The following is a 21,701-nucleotide window of genomic DNA, read 5'->3' as shown; positions in this document are numbered from 1 at the left end:
CCTACCCTCCGTCGCCATATATACATCTCTCTCTTTCATTCTAGTTTTTTCCCGTATTTTCGGGCGCCATTGAGCTTTGGAGCCTTCTTTCTTAGAACTAGAACTTTCTTTTCTTCTTCTCCCTCACTTTGCATGGTATTCAGCATTTTTAGTTCTCAGACCATTGGCACGCATATCATCTTTGATATTAAGCCAGTACTTCTTGGATTTGTCCCTTGTGCCAGATACCCAAACATTTGTTCCTTACCTACTGCTGGCTTACACAAGACGTGGCCTGTCACGTGATGTTAAGTATCAATCGTTAACTAGTAAATTGTCCTCATATTCATACTCGTATTAAAAAACTGTAAATAAAACTCACTTTTTCATCGAAGAATCCCTGGTCATCCGTCCGTTGCTGTCCCAGCAGCCTGTCAGTTTCTAAATCAGTATCCGCTTCATCTAGAATATATAAAACAATCATTTTTGAATTCAGAAAGAGAATCAAAAAGAGGGGTGTTATGAGTTTAACGTGTCTGTGGCATCGTAGCTCCCAAACGGATGTACCGATTTTCGTTTAGTTTTTTTTGTGTCATAGATAATTTTATCCCCAGTGTTATTAGCCATGTTTCATGAAAATCGGTTCAGCCATTCAAAAGTTGTAGCGAAATTAATATTGAAAGTCGGGGTTTTTTTTTAATTTGTCTAACAAATAAACTTGTTTATACTATTAATGGAATTTGATCTGGTTTCTGTGATGTATGTAAGTAAGTATATTATAAATGGTGGTGGGTAGTCTAAATATCTTGGTTGTGAGATGTCATTATATAGCCAGTTCGGAATAAATGCTTGTTCGTCTGCTCAATCGATTGCGTTATAGCGGATGGTCTAACTTAAAATCTGGTATAGATTTCACCGTGATACGTTGCATTGAACCCGAGATATTGATAAAAATAAGTTATGAGCGGAGGGTAAATAACGCGAGCGAAGTAGCGGGCAAAAGCTTAATAGTAGATGTCTACGCCAGTACACTAGAACACTGAGCACGTCCCGCCCGCGACCCCTCGCGCAGCAGCCAATGGCTATCGAACACGATAATTTAAATTTGATTCCTGCGCGCGCGCACTACAAATCTGGTTTTTTGTATTGTTTTTCTCCTGTCATTCGATTTTAGACTACCAATTTGTATGAACAAGGAAAAATATAATTATCCAATTGTTAGCTCAAAGTATTTAATTTTATCTACCTATTAATTCCGTAACGAACAGTATTTTTGTGTGAATGTTTGAAAAAACTAGTTACCTTCGTCTCCACTAGCTGGTTTGATGTCTACCGAATCTTGACTTTGCGCTGACGAGGGCCTTTTTCTGATTAAAAATCATACATTTTAAATACAAAATTAAAGGTACATATAGATTTAAATTTTGATCGAAGCTTTATTAATAAAGTAATCGGATTTCTTCAAGTATATAGGGAATATTATCGTAATGTTATACTAAAAAAGATGTAAACAGCATATGTTGATATTATTAATGTCAGTTTTCCAAAGTATGTAAAATTGATTGTCCACCATTGGTGGTATCATCCCTATGAATGTAAACTTATTCGACCAACAAAATTGCGAAGTGCAAAAATGTATATATATTTTTGAAATTAGTTAAAAGTAAGTACAAAGTGACGTTCCACGGATAAAGGTAACGTGGTCGACTTTTAATTACGCATATTTCTATACTCTGCCACTCAAAATTTTTAGCAAAAAAATCATCAAAGCTATCTTTATCCGTGGGCCATCATATATATTTAAAATTATTTTAAAAGCTTCAGTCCTTCAATGGTTTCAATCAACAGTGTACATCTAAATTCGTATTTTTACACCGAATTATCAGCTACATTTATACTTACCTCGGCGGGTAAACATCGTCGTGATGATGGTGATGCGGCGCCTGCGTGTCGTGCGCGTGCGCGTGCGCGGGTGAGGGGGAGGGGCAGGGGGAGGGTGAGGGAGAGGGGGATGCGGGCGGCGCGGGGGACGGCGCGCGCTGCGGCGCGGGTGGAGGCGGCGACCCGCGCGCTAGGGGCGTGGTAATGTTAATACACATTTAATGAGAAAATTACTGTGAAGCCTAATGTTCTTTACTATACCAGTCAAAGCAAAATAGTTTGGGTCGTCAAAAAATTCACGTGTAAACTTTGAATTATAAATAAATCTGCAAATTATGGCGCGTTTTTCGTCTAGTCAAGTTAAGTTCTGCAAATATTATAAATGCGAAAGTTTGTGAGGATGTATTTGTGTATGATGTTTGTTACTCTTTCACGCATAATCTACTGGACAGATTGTTATGAAATTTGGTACACGGGTAAAATATAACCTAGAATAATACATAGGATACATTTTATCCCGAAATTCCCACGAGGTACAAGCCCTGAGGCGCAGCTAGTAAGTTATTAAGCATTAAAAGCAACATATTAACATTTCATTTCTTCTCCATTCATAAACTCATCATAGTGACCCGTCCATGATAATTTGGTAGCAAAAGACAAAACAGCATGTGCCTATGTGGCTTCTTCTCAAAATATAAAAGTTGTCAAAGTCAATCAAGGGAAAAAAGTTAAAAAAGTAAATGTAATTACGACTCATTTACCTAATGGATCCAAAGAGTGTAAGTCAGCGTCCAAGATGTGAGGGTCAGTATTCGTACCGTGTTCCATTATTTCCACTATTTCTTGTATTACCACCGACGAGTGGTTCTGAAACAAAATTTTACATTAAATAACAATTGTAACGTTTTGCGTTTGTAAAATACGATGTGCTATTTCACTTGAATGAATTCAGCTGACTCACTTTCATCCTAGCATGCGCCTGGTTGCATCATTAAATAATAATAGATATATTACATCAAATTACACAGATTGAGCTAGGCCCAAAGTATGTTCGAGACTTGAGTTATAGGATACTAACTCGACGATACTATATTTTATAATAAATACATATATAGATAAACATCCAAGACCCAATCAAGGGCGAATCAGAAAAATATCATTTTCCATCGTGACCCGACCGGGGATCGAACCAGGGACCTCTCGATTCAGAGGCAAGCACTTTACCACTGTGCCACGGAGGTCGTCAACTGGTTGCTGCATTCGGTTCTGTGTTTGTTGCTTTTTCTACGGTTGGTTGGTTTTTCTTGTCTTGGTTTTCAAAACCAAGCTTTTAGCACTGGATCGGCTTACGCTGCTTAGCTTTCAACATTATTTTACAACCGGCCGTCTAACTGACGTCAGCCCTCTTTAGGAATGCCACTGCCTATCAGCTACCAAGACCGTGTATCCCTTAGCCTACTCCTCGTACGATATCCACGGGAGGCTATATACTGGTCCTATTCCAGGGCGGAACCGCGCGCCACAATACATTAGTTTGCTTAATAGTTACGCTTTAGGTTAAAGTGAACGTCAACTTTAACGTGCGCAGAAAGACGCAAAGTATGCAATTTTGTCTAAACGTCAGCGGAGCGCCTGTCAAAGTCAACGTCAAATTTGTCGGCGCTATTCACCCTTAGACAAATTAATTCATGATCTCATTCTGTCGATTAAATAGACAGATGACACAGCATATCAATCGCAATTGCACGTCAATATTGTCAAGTGTATACACATTTTAAAAGCAACTAACACATACCTGATTATTGTTATCATTGTCGGAACCGTTCCCCGAAGAAGACAGCCCATCCTCCACGATCGGCAGCGTCACAACGGCTCTCGGGTCCATTTGAACTGCAAAATTAGGCTTAACTGAGAAGTGATTAAAAAAATCAGAATCAAAGATCATGGTCCGGTCATGTGAGAGTTGAACTCGTGCATATAAGGTTCAGTAAAATTATTTTTGCTTTAAGGTTTGATTAATTACGTAGGTATATTGTGAAATATTAAAATATGTGACATAAATATTGTCGATTTTTCAACAGATGAAATAGACCGTAGATCTTAGTATTTCATGTAAATTTGACGGGACAACCTTTATGGGTTTCTTAGAAAAAGATCCTTGCAGATGGATAACAACGTGTAGTTAAGCGTTGCGGTATTAGCATTTTAAAAGTAAATTACTCTCGATCCCGTGGTATATTTTAAATACACGAACCGCAGTAAGAAAGGGAAGGAAAATATCTAACCTTTCAACCCTGGTCGCAGATTGTCCTTGGTAATCGACGAATCACTCCCCGATTCGTCATTGTTTGGGGGGATAACGAACGGGTTCCTGTCACGTGGTGTTTCTTTGTGTCCCAAAGCGCCGGGACGCGAATTTGTGCCACGATCCACTATAAGAAAGAGAATGAAGATGTCATACCTTTCACAGAGAGAGACAGACAGAGAGACGTATCTTTCAGATAGAGAAAGATATATAGAGAAGATAGTATTCACTGAAAAGAAGACATACCTTTCAAGTCGATCATTATCCACGGCAAATTACGCCCAGAGAAACCTCGTGCCGCAGAAGCGGGAAGGAAGATATCTCACCTTTCAGATCAGATAATTCGTTCCCCATGATCGTCAGCGACAGATCATCCTCTGTGTCGCAAGAGTGAGAAAGAAAATGTCTAACCTTTCAGCTCAGACAGTTCATCTTCCATGATCATCAACGACAGATCATTTCCAGAAGATTCCCTGTCTTAGTATCTCTCTCTCGAGAGGAAAGACATCTCACCTTTCAGCTCGGACAGCTCGTTCTCCATGATCATCAGAGAGAGGTCGCTCCCCGAGTCGCTGGTGTCGGTGGAGAGCGCGAAGGGCACGCGGTCGCGGGGCGCGGGCGGCGACGGGGACCCGCTCCACGCCCCGCCCACGCTCAACTCTGACACGTTCGGTTCGGGGTACCGGGATTTGTGTTGCTGGGAACAATGGAGAAGTTGTTTAGGTTTTTTAATGACCATCCTCAGTGACCATCATTAAGTTATGTATATCTATACTATTATTATAAAGAGGTAAGCTATTGTGAGTTTGTATGTTTGAAACGGATAATCAACGAAACTACCAAACCGATTTCAAAAATTCTTTCACCATTAGAAAGTTGCGTTATCCAAGATTGCTATAGGCAATATTTTATCTTATCAATACTCCCAATTCCTATGGGAGCGAAGCTTACGGCAATATCTAGTCATCCATAAATTTAATTACGAAGGAATTATAAGTAAAAAATACTTATTTCATTTTTCAAATAGGCAGCAAATAAAAACATAAATTGTAATGCTAACATTGGTTGAGATCATAGTATATTTCTGACGCGAAAGTATATCACCCTTACATAAAAATAAAACCACATTGACAAAAATCTTTTGTCACATGACTGGATATTCTTTTTTATGTTTATTACACTGTGTCAAAATGTAAACGTGACTTTCAACAAAAATATATTGACTAAAATAGCGAATATACACATACATACAATCGATACATTTATGCCGAGTATCAAGTCTTTACAGATATACATAGTATCACATTTTTATCCCTTACTGGGCAGACAGAGCTTAAGAGTCGCGAAACTCAGAGAAAAGTTTAGCTAGATAGCGGGTTTACTGGTGGAATAGAAGTTTTATTTTTTTTCTAGCTATTTAAGTCCCCAGCTGGGCAAAAGTACAAAAATTAAAAATTGCAATAAAAAAATGTTTTTTTTTTTTAAATTTCATTATTACAACAGCATATTAAGAAAATATACCTGCAGTCCTAAGAAGTTGGTGTGATTATGAGTTGCATGCGGAGAATGCACGGTCTCCGTCGCTTGCGGCCACTCCGACTCGCTGCCACCTTCCAACCCATTCTCAGATGGGCACTCTTGTGCTTGCCGCCGCAGTTCGTAGTCTAGGTCCTGGCAATTTTTTATTTATTTATTAATAATAAATTAGCAAACAGATTAATGTTTCATTTATTTATTATGATTAGTGTCACACTTGGAAGTAATGAGTACAACTAAAGTTATACCACGTTATTTACTCTTGAAACCAACTACTTGATCTAATTCAAATTCAAAACTCTTTATTCAATTTAGGATGATATACATCACTTATTGACGTCAAAACATTACTTAAACTAAGTCTACCGCCGACTTCCAAAGCGCAGGTGAAGAAGAAGCGGCGCAACAAACTTCACCGCAGCCTTTTCTCCAAGGACGTCAATTAATCTAATAGTAAAACTGTCTGTATTATAGACTGCGTTACTAATAGATCATGTATGTACTACTATATTACAGTCAAATAAAGATGCGTTGTTAGCAACAAACAACCTCGAGTATGTTGTTAAACAAATTAACAATATTATAATGAAGTGCAAGAATTTCGGACTTGGCATCGAAAAATGGAATCATTGAAGCGGTGATGGTTTAGTCTTGACGCCATGAGATCGAAAGAGCCCCGGTTGGAATCCTACTCGTGCCATATGAATTTGTATACCAATCTGACATTTGTAGTTCTCTAGACCGATGTAGTAAAAAAAACTAACCTGAAAATTAACAATCTCATTGTTGCCGTTTAGCGCCATCTGTCCCATCATTGATGGACATTTGAAGAACTCCTCTAATACCTTCCTCGTTTCCGAGAATTCGTACAAATAATCGAATGTCGCCGACCCGGTCGGCGGTGTTATATCTCTGCTCTCTGTCACTACCCTCTGGAAGAAAAGAGACGAATAATAAAATTAGATGAAGTTAGTACCGTTCTTTATAACATTGAATTTCATAGATAGACTAAGCAGGAGAATATTTATATATTTTCAACCTAATAAAGTTGATTTATAAAGTAGATGTTGCAACTAGCTGTGAACGAGGTACGGATCTCTAAAATATCTTAAATTCGCTAAGAGTAATGAAATAATTCACTATGAATTTTTAGCCAATTTTTTAGTTCAGAAACATGATGAAATATGTAATAATAATCAAGGATAGATAAACGTAACCTTTAACTAACTTACTAACACAGTGGGGTCAGGTTTATCCGCCCTCTACTGTTCCATACTGACCTGTGGAAATCCAGGCCTCGGCGATCTATTAGTAGCCTTCTGCGAGCCAACTCCATATCTTCTTGGCGAACCCTCATACTCTGCTATAGGCAGCTCTCCTATCACTCTAGTAACCCTGCTTTTATCCTCATCCCCTGATAACCACGCCCCAGAGGGACTCGCGTCACTCAGCCTCACGTCCTCCCGAGAACACGACCCACTTCCTTCACTCACTTCACTCTTATTGTTCACATCACTATCACCATTCTTAATCGTGTCTATAGTCCTCTTTACACTTATATCAATCTCATTGTCACTAGCGTCCGGCTCAGTCCTCAAACCTAGAGACACAGAATTCAATATCACTGAAAATAAAAGAAAGAGAAAAAAGAAATGTGAATAACGATGGTTAATTGGGAACAGGAGAGGTTAGACGGCAAACGGCGGTCAAATATTTCGTGTAATACGCGCGAATCAAGATGTCCCAAATTCATCTTTAAGATAAGGACATTATTATCTCGTGAAGATCGTTTCATAACTATCGGCTGCGTAATCTGGGTTATTTTTACAAGCGTAGAATTGGTATAAATTAATAATATTTGACACACGCTTGATAAAAGCAAGAATAATACACAAGAAAATGGCGTGGATGTAAAAGAAAAGCAAAGAATTCCAAATAACAAAAAAACATAAACATGACACGTTGATTATTATGGATATTTGGTTACGTTACATTAGATTTAGCATAAAGGACAGTGAAAGAAAACGTCTCCACTAAACTTAAAGAGAGAGACAGAGACTTTTAAATAAGAAGATTCAATATCTGAAATATATTTTATAGGTATTTTCAGAAACTGCTATGTAATTAAGTGTGCTCAGTCAAGCTCTGAATGTACTATATATTTACTTAGTTTATTTGAATATATTAATTATTGCTCAAATTGTGTTACAAATATAGGCTTACCTTTCCAATCGTCATTGTCATCAAAAACCACTACTTCACCATCAGCCACAACCGCTATAGGACTACTTTTGGTACTGACATCCGTGGTCTTATGGGGATCTAGTATTGGAGAACTGTTCCTGGGTATCCCCATACTGTCCCTCGATTCTAAACCGTCTTTGTCACCGTTCGTGTAAGTCGGCGATGTGTGCCTTGATATCATCTTTTTAGGCTCACTGTTTATTCTATGGAGTGATATCTGAAAAAAAAAAACAACATTTTATATAGACACCATAACTGATCTTTTCTTAATTTTAACAATAGACTCTCAGATTCCTGTCACTTCTGTTACAGTGAGCTGTGTGTTGAACTTGCTAATTTCTGAAACTACTGGTCCTAATTGGAAAAATTGTGACGTGTCTATCTATGCAATATCATGGGAAAGAATTTTGATTAAATTTGGTATTTTTCATCCGTGGAGAAGAGGTTCAGTTAAATATAAAAAGCACTCACTTCATGGTTAATTTGGTCATAGTCCACGGGGTCCTTATTGAGCAGCCGCACCTTGTTCCTAATGTTATGTTTGTGCGCGCTGTTGTGTCGCAGCTTGCGAACTGCCTTCGTCCGAGACTGCGAGTACAGCTCGCGACCTCCCGCTATTTCTATTATCCTGGTAGACAATACAGAAAGTATTGTGAAAATTTACTTCATCGACATACTAGTTGTGACGTAACTTGTTTCGCCACAGGAGTAGGGAATCGGAACATAGGCTACCTATAAGCTTTAATGCAACTAGGTTTTCGAAGCACGCTCCTTAGAAACTTTGCCTCTGTTTCATTTCCCTACTCCTGTGGCACCGCCTTCGTCCGAGACTGTAAGTACAGCTCTCGACCTCCCGTTATTATATTATACTGGTATACACAAAAGTTCAGCATATAATATGAAAAAGTCTTGAAAGTAATGGGTACTAGGAAATTCCAAATTAGCTTTTGTCCTGTTCTGCGAGCCATTTCACAACCTCTCGCTATTTCTATTATCCTAGTATATAATACGGATAGTTTAGTTAGTGTTTAATTTTTCTACAATATATACGTGTATAGCTCGCAGGATCTTGTTATTTTAGCTGAAACTATTTTTGCACTCTTAATGATAAGGAGCTGAGTTGCTTTACCTGGAGTCCCTAAGCTTGTAGGTCCCGCCCTTCGAGTTGAGTATGACCAGCTGACTCTCCCTCTCCTCGTCGGAGGAGATGTTGTTGACATTATTCTCGCGCCCCTCCAGGCCCGAGTTCAGTCTGAAAATTTTGAATAATAAGTAAGTTAAAAAAATAAGGTCTGTAAAACTATTCGATCTTCGATAATAGATGGTAACAATTTGCTAGGGTTACATAGAAGTGGTAGGAAATGGAAAAGGGAAGCATTTTGCCCAGTAGACCTGATAGCAATATAAAAAACAAAAGATATGGAACTTTCAAATGGACAGTCGGATACATTACAGTTCAGAGGTGGCCAGCCCATACCAACAGACCTAGTCGCAAAATGTCCAGCGTTCGCAAAATATGTTCAATAGACATTTTAAGAGTTGGACCTTCTACGAATTTGGCATTTGCGCCTAAACATATCAAAATATGCCGAAGCAAAGATTTAATGTCGGTAATAAAGTTATTAACACTCACGTTAAAGACCTATATGGCATCCTAAGTGATGCTTGTTATAGGCCTCACAAAAATGATCACCCCAAATCGAAACGCTAAGAAACTATGATTGCATATTGTAGCCATTTAATGTTCAAGCATAATATTTTTATTTACTGATCCTATCATCTTGTGACTACATTGAATATTTGTTTTAAGTAAACAAAACAGATATTTGAATAAAGAGTTAATAGTGTGCGAGTGAAGCCAATAAATCGAGCGAAGGATTTACTGTGTAAGGTCAGGACACAATACATGGGCTCCTGGGTGTCCTGGCGTGTGACAGATTTATGTCTATCCACCCGGCTGTGAAGCTGCCTTCAGCTTCGGGCAAACTTAATTTGACGGACGATTCTATCGCTCGTATGGACGTCACGTTTGTGCGAGTATCGCCATTTACAACTTAGGCTTTTTGCAAAATAACGCTAATAATAAATTGTTATTGATTATTTTACTAGATATCAGACTACGTGCTTGATCATCGCCGTAGGAGTCCGATTTGAATAGGTAATGCAAAACAGGTCGGTTCTCTAAGTTTAGTGGCGTCGCCCGCATCCATCATCTTCTAAATTCATCCTCACGTTGTGTGCTTCATGTGCTTGAGCCGGCACTAGGGGAACAGCCTGGTGATGAGCGCGCCGGCGTCGGAGCCGGGCGTGGAGTCGCCCGCACCGTCCTCTCCAGCCAGCCTCTACACCTCACCTGTCGTGCTGCATGTTCTTGGGCCGGCACTTGGGGAACAGCCTGGTGATGCGCGCGCCGGCGTCGGAGCCGGGCGTGGAGTCGCCCGCACCGTCCGCCCGCAGCGCCGCCGCGCTCATCGCGCCGCCACCCTCACGCGCCCACCGCCTCTACCGGCAATAACGCCACTAAATTAGATACATTGTTCGATGAAAAAGAAACAATAAATATATATACCAAATTAATCAATACCCATTAAGCCCACTACGAGCTGAATACCTATTCTAAAAGGGATACAACACAAAAAAAATATTTCCGATATCTGTGGAATAGACTATGGCAATATTGTTAAATGAGTCAAATCGTATGGTCACTAAGGCCATTTATTATTTGAACCAAAGTGTTGTGTTTATCTGTACACCCTTCATCTCACAACATGTGATAGAGTTTATATCCTGCTACATTAAGAACTAAGGTATGATAAATTACAGCGTAGGCTTAGGAGACGTGTATTTGCACTATACTTTATCGAAAGCGTGCGGGATGTGGGCGTGATATAGGTCGGGGCAATAACTCGCAGATAAGTTGAATAATTTTTATGAAAGATAAAAAATAATAATATGTATGTGTTAAAGGCCGAAATAACATTCTTTCCTGACTTTTCTAAATCTAAAACTATTTCAGAGTATATTTTATTTCATAGGGAAACACCTCTTAAAATAACAATAGATAAACAAATGTTAATATAAAATAAAGTCGCTTCCCGCTGTCTGTCTTCAGAACATCTTCGTCATCTTTAATGATGATCACGTCATCTTTGATGCGGGTTTTTTTATAGAAATTAAATAAGTTGCCGTAGATTCTTCTGGAATCTCTTATATTTTATGAGCTCCGTACAGTCGTATGAACTCGAAGTAGTGCAAGGGTGAGATGACGTGTCCCGCATGGCACCGCTGCCAAAATACGCGATCGATGCGGCATTAGCGATCGGCCGTAAAACCAGCGGAGCGTATGGCGGCAGACGCTAGTACCACAGTTTGATGAGATTCACACGCTTCTTCAACGACTTTGCTACAGGCGAATGGATATTTTTCTCCGTTTAGTTCTACTAATAGAATTGAACGATAGAAATCAACGGATAGAATGAAATCAGCCGCCAGCGTTGACAATGCAGTTACTATTGTATAAAAAATGTGTGGTCACAAAATATGAACATTATCTGTCTGAATTAATTTTTCCAAAAGTTACAGCTCAGATCCTTATGATGACGCGTTGGGAGCAACTTTCCCTGCACGCACTTTACAAACCTCCACAATTGCGCTTCATGAGGTCGTTCGTACTCTTTATTATACTGTGGCCAAGGCGCAGCAGCTTTATTGGAGTCATATAAGTGTATAGTAACATGTACTTGTGAATCTATATATACAATTCTAGGACGTGTACGTTTGTGCTCTTAAATTACGAAAGAAAAGAGATCGTAGAATGTTCAAGAGTATTAATGTAAGCTCCAAATAAATTTTGCCACAATGAGTCGACTAAAATAGCTTCTCGTGATGACGAATCTCAAATTATTCAGAAAAATATAACTCTTCCGTTCTTATAATAGAGACCGCGTTAATCTTGCGTTTTCACAACAAGAGATTAAAATTGATTATTAGGTACCACCAAATTGCGTACTAAAGAGTAGTAAGCATTGACCAAAATTAATTTATTTACATGTACAAAATAAATTGAGTTTCTCGAACCTCTTCTGCAGAGTTTTATAATCTTTTTGAAGTATAAAAAGTGAATTTTATGGCCCGACGTGGGTGCTTTGGCATTCGGAGTTGGGTCGCGCTCGCAGACGACCCGGCATTTCAAAATGTATAGTTTTATTGCTTCGGCCTCTTATCTGAAAGAACGGTAGTTTTTCCAACTTTACCATTTCAACCGATTTTTATTTACATTGGGAATCTATCGGCAAAATTTTTCCGGATAAAATTAATTCTGAGACACATCCTATCACTATAATAAGGCGAATGTTTTGATGTGAGTGTGTAGGGATGTTTGTTACTGGCTTTTACTAAACAAATTTAGATGAAATCGGTATCAATACTGGAATGATATAACCAGGAACTAGTACCTATAAGTACCTATATAAAGTAACCTATTTTTATGTCGAAATTTCCTCACGAACGAAGCCCCGATGTATTGCTAATGTGACATACCTATAAATCGATACATGATGGTATGATGAATGGTATGATTATAACAGTAGAATATACAACTCAGTGGTAAACAGAAATGATGGTTCTGTTGCCACTTCAAGTGAATGCAATTAAAGAATTCTATCGTCTGTCCTATCTTTCTCAGAGCTTGAACCAAGTCGTTATTTTCATGATTACAGAGCGTGAAATCATCTCGCGCCTGCACATACTCGTATCATAGTAATTCCATTGCCATAACAAAATTATCCTCAATAAAATTCTTATTCACAGACGCGAATTCACTTACTTTGATGTAAATTGAACCGTATTACCGCCTCGCGTTTACAAAATTTGACCCCTTTCAAGACGTTTCAGAGCAATCGAAATGGTGACTTAAATTGTCACCGACAGGATATAATTTCGCTTAATATGCGTTAATTGAGGAGAGTGGCCGGGATGACAGCCTTTATGCCAGACGTTTCACCACTACAGTTCGCCAATTAGCGCTACGGTACTCGACTTTAGATATTTAATGAATTTCGTGAAAGAATGGGCGCCAGTGCCCTGCTGTAATTAAACCCCCATTTCCAGAATAGGCCTCCAAAGGCCGCGCCATCCAGCACCGAGAATTAATATATTATTTAAATACATAAAGGAAAGTGTCCTCGGCGATTCATCAGCGGAGGGTACCTTTTAACGCAAATTTTCCATTTACAACGGTGGAGTTTCACGATGTTAAATCATCTTCGGCGGAATTGGAAGCAATTACGTGGATTATGTTTCCACCCGCTGATTCCAAAATTGATTTTGGAAATCTGACAAGAATTAAAACTTCTTTGTTCCAGGCATGCAGTAAATATCGACCCTAATCTACCAATATTTGGCTTCGCGAAAATACTGAACGCAAACAAATAGACGCCTTCTATAGTAAGGAAGATGCGCTGTGTGGCTATACAGGTCGAATTTTTCAGACAGTCCTCTGTATTCCTGCAGGGTTAAGTTATACTGCAACTCTTTTGACCTTCTTCGATCGCCCATTCTCCAATAAAGACGACATCGTAAAATGAAAATATGACAGTGACTTAATAAAATGGATTGATTGATTTGAGTCAGTCAGTGAGAATAAAATGGATTGATTTGAGTCGACTACCTCTCAATTGGACTAACTGGGTAAAAAATAACTAAAGGTAAAGGTATTTAAATAACCAAACACAGATTTATTAATTACGTAATTTACTATTTTTATTTTGTTCTCATTACAGTATATTAGCATTTTGACAAAAACTCATGACGTCATATCACATCACTATATATTTTGTTTTTGAGTTTAGATCAAAGTAACTGATCTGACTAGTTGGATAGCCAATTATTAGTTTTTTTACTACGTTTGAAACCATTCGCAAATGAACAAATCCATTGTACTACTACCTTTTACTTTTAATTTACCATTGTACTGTACCTACTTAACTCACATATAAAGAATATTTTCAGGATCGATTTCATTGAAAACAATATATTGTTTCTGCTTGGTTAGGATATAGCAGGTTTAAATAGATATACAATGTCAATAAGAAAGCCAATTCTCGTTCTTCGAAATATAAATGCGTGGCACGTTCAACTCAGATACTTTGTCTGTCAAATTACTATCAGAAACCGGCGAATCAGCAAAACAAGAATAAGAAAGCATCCATTTATATTTCTATGTTCGTGGAAAAAAAAGTTTAAACTAATTATAAAAAGACGTGGTACGCGGCTACATTGCTTGGTTACAGTCAATTTTATCTAACAACCCTGCAAAAACCAAGGAAGACAAACGATCTCTCTTCTTTAGTAATTAAGCATTAAATAAATGGACCGGGGAAAAGAAACCGTTTTAGGCGTAGCAATATTGCGTCAGGGGATGACCTTTGGAGCTCATAAAGGATGTTCATAATTATTAATTTAACCCAGTTTAGCAACAACGACTTTTATTTTGCTGTTTATAAAGTTGGCTCACTCATTTTGGTGAAACACCAGGGGTGGAAATTTCAAAGTGCAGCATCTTTTCAAAATATCCCACTAATTCCTACTAGTATTATAAATGCGAAAGTATGTGTGTTGATTACTCTTTCACGCAAAATCTACTGGACGGATTGTTTTAAAATTAGGTGCACGGGTAGAATATAAACTGGAATAACACATTTTATCCCGAAATTCTTACGGGAGCGAAACCCCGAGCCGTAGCTATAGAAATGAAGGATCAAAGTACTAGAGAAGACTCAAGAAGCAATGTCTTTACAGCACTTTAATGTTTCAGGTCTCCTACTCGCACTTGACCGTGTTTTTTTTTAAATTTAATTACTCATTTACTATCATTATTACGTCCACACTCATAAATGTTTACTTACTTACCCCTGATAGAAAATTCACAAATGTCACAGTGTTATTACTAAATTTATGGTCATAGTATCGAGACTGGCGACATTTGAAAGCCTTGAAATCCATAAAAGAAAGGTCAATGGTTCGATGGTGGAAACGTGAACGTGCGCGGAAAATGTACAGTCAACATGTCGTTCGCATATTGACTTTTCGCGAAATGAATCAAAGTGCGAAAATGACTTATAATTTTTATTATTTCCGCATGTTCCCGGTTGCGTTCGGGGTTGTGATGGCGCAAAGCCCGGGGTCAGCGTAACTTTAAAATTTTGAAGGCTGTTATATTACGACCGGCCAACTGCCTTACGTCAACCCTCCTTGGGATTGCTATTGTTACCTACCAGCTGCCTAGGCTAAGTGTCCCTTGGTCGCTTCTTACGACACCCACGGGCGGATATGGCGAAAATGACACAAAATGGCTTGCAAAATTTGTCAAAATATTATTTTCACTGTCATTCAAGCTAGGCATGTTTTCTCAGTTATGTAATTTTTACACAACGTTACAATAAGTAATTTAACTCAATACCTATTATCTTAATTTAATTTAACTTTAGCTTATATGTCTTAACCAATATTTCGCAAAATGACATCATGACAAATTTGTCATGATGTCATATCAAGTCACATATAGGTTGAAAATGGAAAAAAGTGTGATAAAGAATATTAATGTTTCTTTTCTTTAAAATTTAAATTAAAATTTTTAATATATTAGGACAAATCACACAGATTGAGTTAGCCCCATGTTAGCCCCATAAAATATAGTATCGTTGAGTTAGTATCCCATAACACAAGTCTCGAACTTACTTCGGGGCTAACTCAATCTGTGTGTTCGTCGTAACATATTTATTTATTTAAGTATATAAAGTAGGTAGACGAAAACTTAAAAGAATAACATTAAAATTTCAAAAGTAACATTTCAATTAAATATACCTACTTGTTTTTACTGCAAACAAAAATATTTTGTGGACAAATATCACCAAGATCGAAAGAAGTCGACGTACCACGTAGACGCTCCATTTTCTTGTGACCTAATTTTTCTTCTACATATTTTCTGCAACACTAAAATGTCGCTAAATAAACGCTGCCGTGAAAATTCCATGAATACAAGATTTTATGAGCGTGTTCTGACTTTATTTTTATGTATGGTTCCTTTTTCATAGAAATATCTTGGCATTTTACTTTCGTAAACATAAATTAGTCGTTCGTTCGTATATAATGAAGACGTAGTCTTTGATCGCAGATATTTAGTCCATTTATCAAAATGTCCCCTGTATCAAAATGACCACAGAATCAGAATGGCCACTTTTAAATGTTAAATTATCAGAATGACCATAGCACCTATTCAATAAAATTAAAGTTTTTTTTGTCTAAAAACTTTCGCCCAATATTTTCCCAATATTTTCTCAAAATAACTAGATTAGGTATACTTTCGATATCAAACGCTCGTTGGCAACCTAGTCGTGTAGCATTGATTTTTCTCACGTCAATATCTTACCCAAGTTATCAAAACTTCGGCATCCTCAAAGGCTTCACAGGAATTCCTCAACTGCTAAGTATCACCTTATCATGAATTCGCTACAAACATAAATATTCATTTACATAATGACTTGGACTTCAAATGAGAAATTATGAATAGCTTTTGGCTTCTTGTTTGTTGTCTTGATGTTAATTAAGGTGATGTTTAGGAATCGGAACACGACATTTCCTAAAATTATTATGTCACCGTCATCAATAAAGTAATATTTGAAAACTTAAACGTAATGGTAACTAGGGTATATGATTTTGCTATACAAACTCAAAATATAATTGAAAATAATAAGATATAAATTAAAAACGGAAGAATTGCAAAAGCGAGTCCAACTTACATTAAATTTTCATAATAAAATCCTAAAATAATAATAAATATATAATAATAATAATAAATATATGAGGATCCTAATCAGCTGGATTGTCCCGAACCAGAGTACCGCTCACGGCAATACTATTTTTACCAAATTAAAATGAAAATAAACTTGACTGATTTCGAGGAATTCAACAAATTGTTTTTCACTCTTTCATGTCTGGAAAGTAGTTATACGAGTAATTTCTTCAGAAGGGTTTCCTCGTGCAAACTCGTTTAACATTGGCTCGTTTCGATGGTAACTCAAAGTAAAACACTGGCACTTGAAAGGTATACGAAGCGGTATAATGTTCGAAACGAAAAGTTTGTTGTACAACGTTTGTTGTACGCCGGGATTTTTCCTCAAATTGTTTTCTTTTTGAGACAGCTTTGTCTCAATCTATTTTTTTTTGGTGAAAATTCAAACAGCTTAATACACTTTCTTTCAGTTAACTACCTACTGCTTCCTTGCATATCTCTGGCCACTCCATGTTGGGAAGCAAGACAATTAAATCAATAACGCAGTGCCAGTAAGGTTTAAGAAAATTACTACAACTGTGATGCAAATTAATTGTCAATATTATATATTGACGACCTCGGTGGCGCAGTGGTAAAGTTCTTGCCACTGAACCGAGAGGTCCCGGGTTCAATCCCCGGTCGGGTCATGATGGAAAATGATCTTTTTCTGATTGACCCGGGTCTAGGATGTTTATCTATATATGTATTTGTTATAAAATATAGTATCATTGAGTTAGTATCCCATAACACAAGTCTCGAACTTACTTTGGGGTTAGCTCAATCTGTGTGATTTGTCCAAATATATATATTCATATTTATTATATTTATTTAATTTAATTACCTACCTAACCACCTAACTTTTACTTTTGATGAATAAATTATGTCTAACTGACTATTCATAAAATTAACCTATTGTAGTTAAATCTATGTTTTGTCCCTACCTAACTTATCCCTCTATCAACAGACTTATTGATTTTGAAAGAAAGAGATAAAACATATTTTCACTATAACATACGTTAACTTTTTATGAACTGTTTCAATGTTAGGTATAAACATAAAATGATATCTATTCCCACAGATGTAGAATTCAATTTTGATATTTTTGACATAAAACTTGAGTACCAAAAATATGCTCACCTTTTGCTAACATTGCTTCTGCCTTAGACCTGCAACAACAAAAAGGCATTCGTTAAATTTCAAATTTGGAATAATGCGACAAATTGGCAGCCATTTTGGTATATCTCCTCTCCAGTACCGAAATCCTGCCGAGAGAGAACACAATAAACTTGTCACCAAAATACGATATGAATATGTCATTGTCATATTAAATGTGAGTTATTCATACAATTTATGGCGTGTGGTTTCCGCCCTAGTATAGGACCTCCTAAATCCTCCCGTTACCAACTACAACTCAAGGTTTCTTATCCCTTAGTCGCCATCACCCGAATAGTTCAGTTGATAAGCAGCAACAGCATTCCCAATGAGGGTTCACGTCAAACAAACATGTCTTAAAATTATAACCGAATCTTAAAAATTCATTCAAGTTTATTTTCAAATCACATAATTTATTCAAAAATCAGATCTAAACAGGTATTTTTTCAGGTCATATTCTAAATTGAATAATATTATTATATTCAATTTTCGAATCCTGGGCTTCATAACAACACAGCCGCAAATGTAACCTCGAATACGCGAGGATACATAAGACACTTCAAAAAATATTATGTAAATACATTTAACTATGTAATATTCAGAAAACTATTTCACATGTATGAGATCTCCGTGGCAAAGAAGTGTGCGTCAAGATGGCGGAATAAATAAAATAATATTAATAATTTATGACACACATCGGGGTCCGTTGTCTCTCGAAGCAAGTTTTATATCCCCCCCTCAAGTTTCACCAATGCAGCGTTATCGAAATAAAGAGAGAATAAAGCTTCGCAAAATAATATATTAACATAGTTTGAAAGGGTTTCGTGTCAGATCATAGAAATTTGATCAACTGTTATTGGTTCTTTCTATGTCATATTAAGTTAATCATAAAAAAATTCGTTGTTTCGTTCTGTCCATATCAAATAATGTAAAATGAGATACACGCAAAAAATATTTTTACAGAAATAGGTTTTAAATATGTATGACCATCGGCCAATTTATTTAAGTTTACCTATAAATACACAAATCGACAAGTAAGTACATAAAATAGACACCAACCAGTTTAACAGACATGGCATTTAGAATACTAGAAACAACTACCAACATAAAATGCAGAGCTAACAAGTGTAACAGACAACGGCATTTGGAAAATAAATTCCAGAACATTCCACGAGGACTACACGAGAAGTACTGTGAGGCTTAAAATCGTATTAGCACTCCCTAACTGTAAGAGCACTGTGTAACTATAGTGATTAGTAGTTGACGACCTCGGTGGCGCAGTGGTAAAGTTCTTGCCACTGAACCGAGAGGTCCCAGGTTCGATCCCCGGTCGGGTCATGATGGAAAATGATCTTTTTCTGATAGGCCCGGGTCTTGGATGTTTATCTATATATGTATTTGTTATAAAATATAGTATCGTTGAGTTAGTATCCCGTAACACAAGTCTCGAACTTACTTTGGGGCTAGCTCAATCTGTGTGATTTGTCCTAATATATTTATTTATTTATTTATTTATTAGTACTGATGTGTTTTTAGTATATTTTTTGAATCAAGGCAAAAGTGAATAAGCATTTTTATAGCTTGCGTGTAAATCTTTGCTTCTAGATTGAGGTCAAACGCACTCAAAGTACTAATTTTAAAAAGTTACCCTTAGGTGAGTTAAAAACATTTGACACTAGAACTCTAGTGTCAAATGGAACCATGGATTTCACTATAATCACATAGTAAACATTATTATGAATAGCGGAACACTTAGATGAACCACGGATACTAAAAGTTAACTGTGAAACACCTAGATGAACCAAGGGTCCGAAAGGTATAAAACTAAGTGGCTTCCCGCTGTCTACCCCAATGTATGCTTTCTAACTATACAACGTATACAACGGATTTTGATGCTGATTTTATTAATAAATTGTGTTATTACTGAGGAGGGTTTAGTTCTATAATATATTATGGTTTTATCCGATCGAAGCCAGGACGGGCCGGTAGTAAGTATAAAGAGAATACAACCGACAAGAAGTTTTCCACACAACTGCAGCAAAGCCCGAAACAGGTTTTTTCCACAATAGTCATTTTCTCATATCTTGTGCTACGAAAATAACGCGGTACTCGTAATTCCCCCAGAGCCCCCTGCAAACCATCTCATAGACTGAACAAGGTTTAACGAGATTTGCCGCGAATTTCATATTTTTCAGGACGACATCCCTGTTTAGTAATAACTCTGTATTATAAGACTAATTTGATCCCGTCTTTACAAAATCTTCTCAAATTATTTTCGATGTTTTTTGAGTATATCAAGTTTTTAAGCTATATAAAATTGACATCTGAAACAACGAGATACTAAAAGTCGGAATAAAAAACCTTACTTTTAGATTGCAGTATAAAATTAGCATCGAAATAGTAAACTCCAACAAACATTAAGAGTATATAATATAACGTAAAATAAGTCTTCATTTCGTTCTGTCACAGTTTAAGGTAGCCCTAAGAACAAAACGGAATCATAATATACAATGATTCGCCTTTTCTTCGAGATTTCCCAAAAGGAAAAAGGGGGCGTCAAAACTAATGGATAGAATAAAATCAATGGTCGTTTCGGGACAGAACCGGTCGGAAACTATTTGGTCCGATGAGATCCGATGCTCCGTTCCCAATAGCACCCAGCCTTTACCCTAATTAAATTATTTAATATCTAATGGTGGCCGTCACTGGTGGACAAGGAGATTTTCCGGTATTTTACCTAGAAATTTGTCGCAGCGCGAAAAGGACAGGACTCACAGGAACAGGTATGCCTCCGCTGTCCGTCAGTCTTTTAGACAGCTCTATCTTTGGACCCCTTTTTTTAAAAATGGTCTTTGGACCCTTAATAATAATAATAAAAAGAAGTATATTTTCCTCTTTACATAGATAACTAGTGCTTAAAAATATGCAATGTCTTAAATTTACTAATCATATTTGTGGGGATCCTAGTTCCTGAAAAATGTTCGAATGAACCTGTACCCGGTAGATAGGTAGACACTTGTTTTTTTTTTTTTTGTTTTTGTATATTATGGATATAAAATGTGAATAATATTTATTTTTGTGTACACGATAGTATTCCAGATATTTCGCAATGAGGGAAGAGTGAAGTGCAAGGAGAAATAGTCGGATCCGATAGCCGCCAGTTCGACTCGCAATAATAGTAAAATGTAACACATGTTACATGCAAAATGCAGGTTGAACGAGGTGATTTTGTTTTATGAGAGCTGCGTGACTATGGCTTTGCAGTTCACTATTCATAATATTCATAAAGTTGCTTGTAATTCTGTCTGGCTTCGGATAGATTGGTTTGGTAGTGACTATATACTGGAGCTTTGCTACCGTAAGAATTGTGTAGTTACTTGAAAATAAATTTCGATATAAGAAGTCCCCGCAGGTGCCACACCTAGGTACAGCCGCATTTCAGAGTTTAGCCGTAACCTTCCAAGTATCGGAACATTAAATATCCTTGACAGTTCTTGGCGACTGATAAAAAATTCCAACGGCAAAAATTATCCTCGACTTTTGTTAAATTAATCGGAGTATTTCAAAGACGCTTAGAGTAAGGTAAAGACCACTGTAGTAAATATATTATAAAAATCATCAAAATAATCATCATGGAAATCATAATTAATGTCAACCATCATGGAGTAGGGTATTGACAGAGTGGTGGCCTAGAAATGGTAAGCGAAAAGTTGATCATCAAAGAAAGATGGGTCGACGTCATAAGAAATGTTACGGGTCGAAAATGGTTCGTAA

General features: G+C 37.1%; 1 protein-coding gene across 13 annotated transcripts in view; it reads right to left on the bottom strand.

Annotated features, from left to right (window-relative positions):
* LOC128681970 (uncharacterized) overlaps window positions 1-21,701 on the bottom strand; it is a 148,816-nt gene that overhangs the window by 15,447 nt on the left and 111,668 nt on the right. For 8 of the 13 annotated variants that reach the window (XM_053766401.1, XM_053766378.1, XM_053766425.1 and 5 more), the window contains 15 exons: window positions 17,913-17,941; window positions 10,299-10,445; window positions 9,075-9,197; window positions 8,417-8,573; window positions 7,925-8,162; window positions 6,982-7,325; window positions 6,466-6,633; window positions 5,687-5,836; window positions 4,679-4,862; window positions 4,146-4,292; window positions 3,656-3,750; window positions 2,622-2,727; window positions 1,882-2,050; window positions 1,282-1,346; window positions 362-441 (listed from right to left, as the gene is read on the bottom strand). In XM_053766401.1, the coding sequence (XP_053622376.1) occupies window positions 362-441; window positions 1,282-1,346; window positions 1,882-2,050; window positions 2,622-2,727; window positions 3,656-3,750; window positions 4,146-4,292; window positions 4,679-4,862; window positions 5,687-5,836; window positions 6,466-6,633; window positions 6,982-7,325; window positions 7,925-8,162; window positions 8,417-8,573; window positions 9,075-9,197; window positions 10,299-10,417 (2,145 nt within the window). In that variant the 5' untranslated portion in view covers window positions 10,418-10,445; window positions 17,913-17,941. Of the gene's footprint in view, window positions 1-361; window positions 442-1,281; window positions 1,347-1,881; window positions 2,051-2,621; window positions 2,728-3,655; window positions 3,751-4,145; window positions 4,293-4,678; window positions 4,863-5,686; window positions 5,837-6,465; window positions 6,634-6,981; window positions 7,326-7,924; window positions 8,163-8,416; window positions 8,574-9,074; window positions 9,198-10,298; window positions 10,448-17,912; window positions 17,942-21,701 lie in introns of all 13 variants that reach the window. The other 5 variants (XM_053766395.1, XM_053766369.1, XM_064436425.1 and 2 more) reach the window with 3 other exon arrangements.

Source organism: Plodia interpunctella, chromosome 2 (assembly GCF_027563975.2).
Source record: "Plodia interpunctella isolate USDA-ARS_2022_Savannah chromosome 2, ilPloInte3.2, whole genome shotgun sequence".
Lineage (NCBI taxonomy): Eukaryota > Metazoa > Arthropoda > Insecta > Lepidoptera > Pyralidae > Plodia > Plodia interpunctella.
Note: the sequence above shows the minus strand (reverse complement) of the source record. Positions and strands in the feature narration are given on the sequence as shown.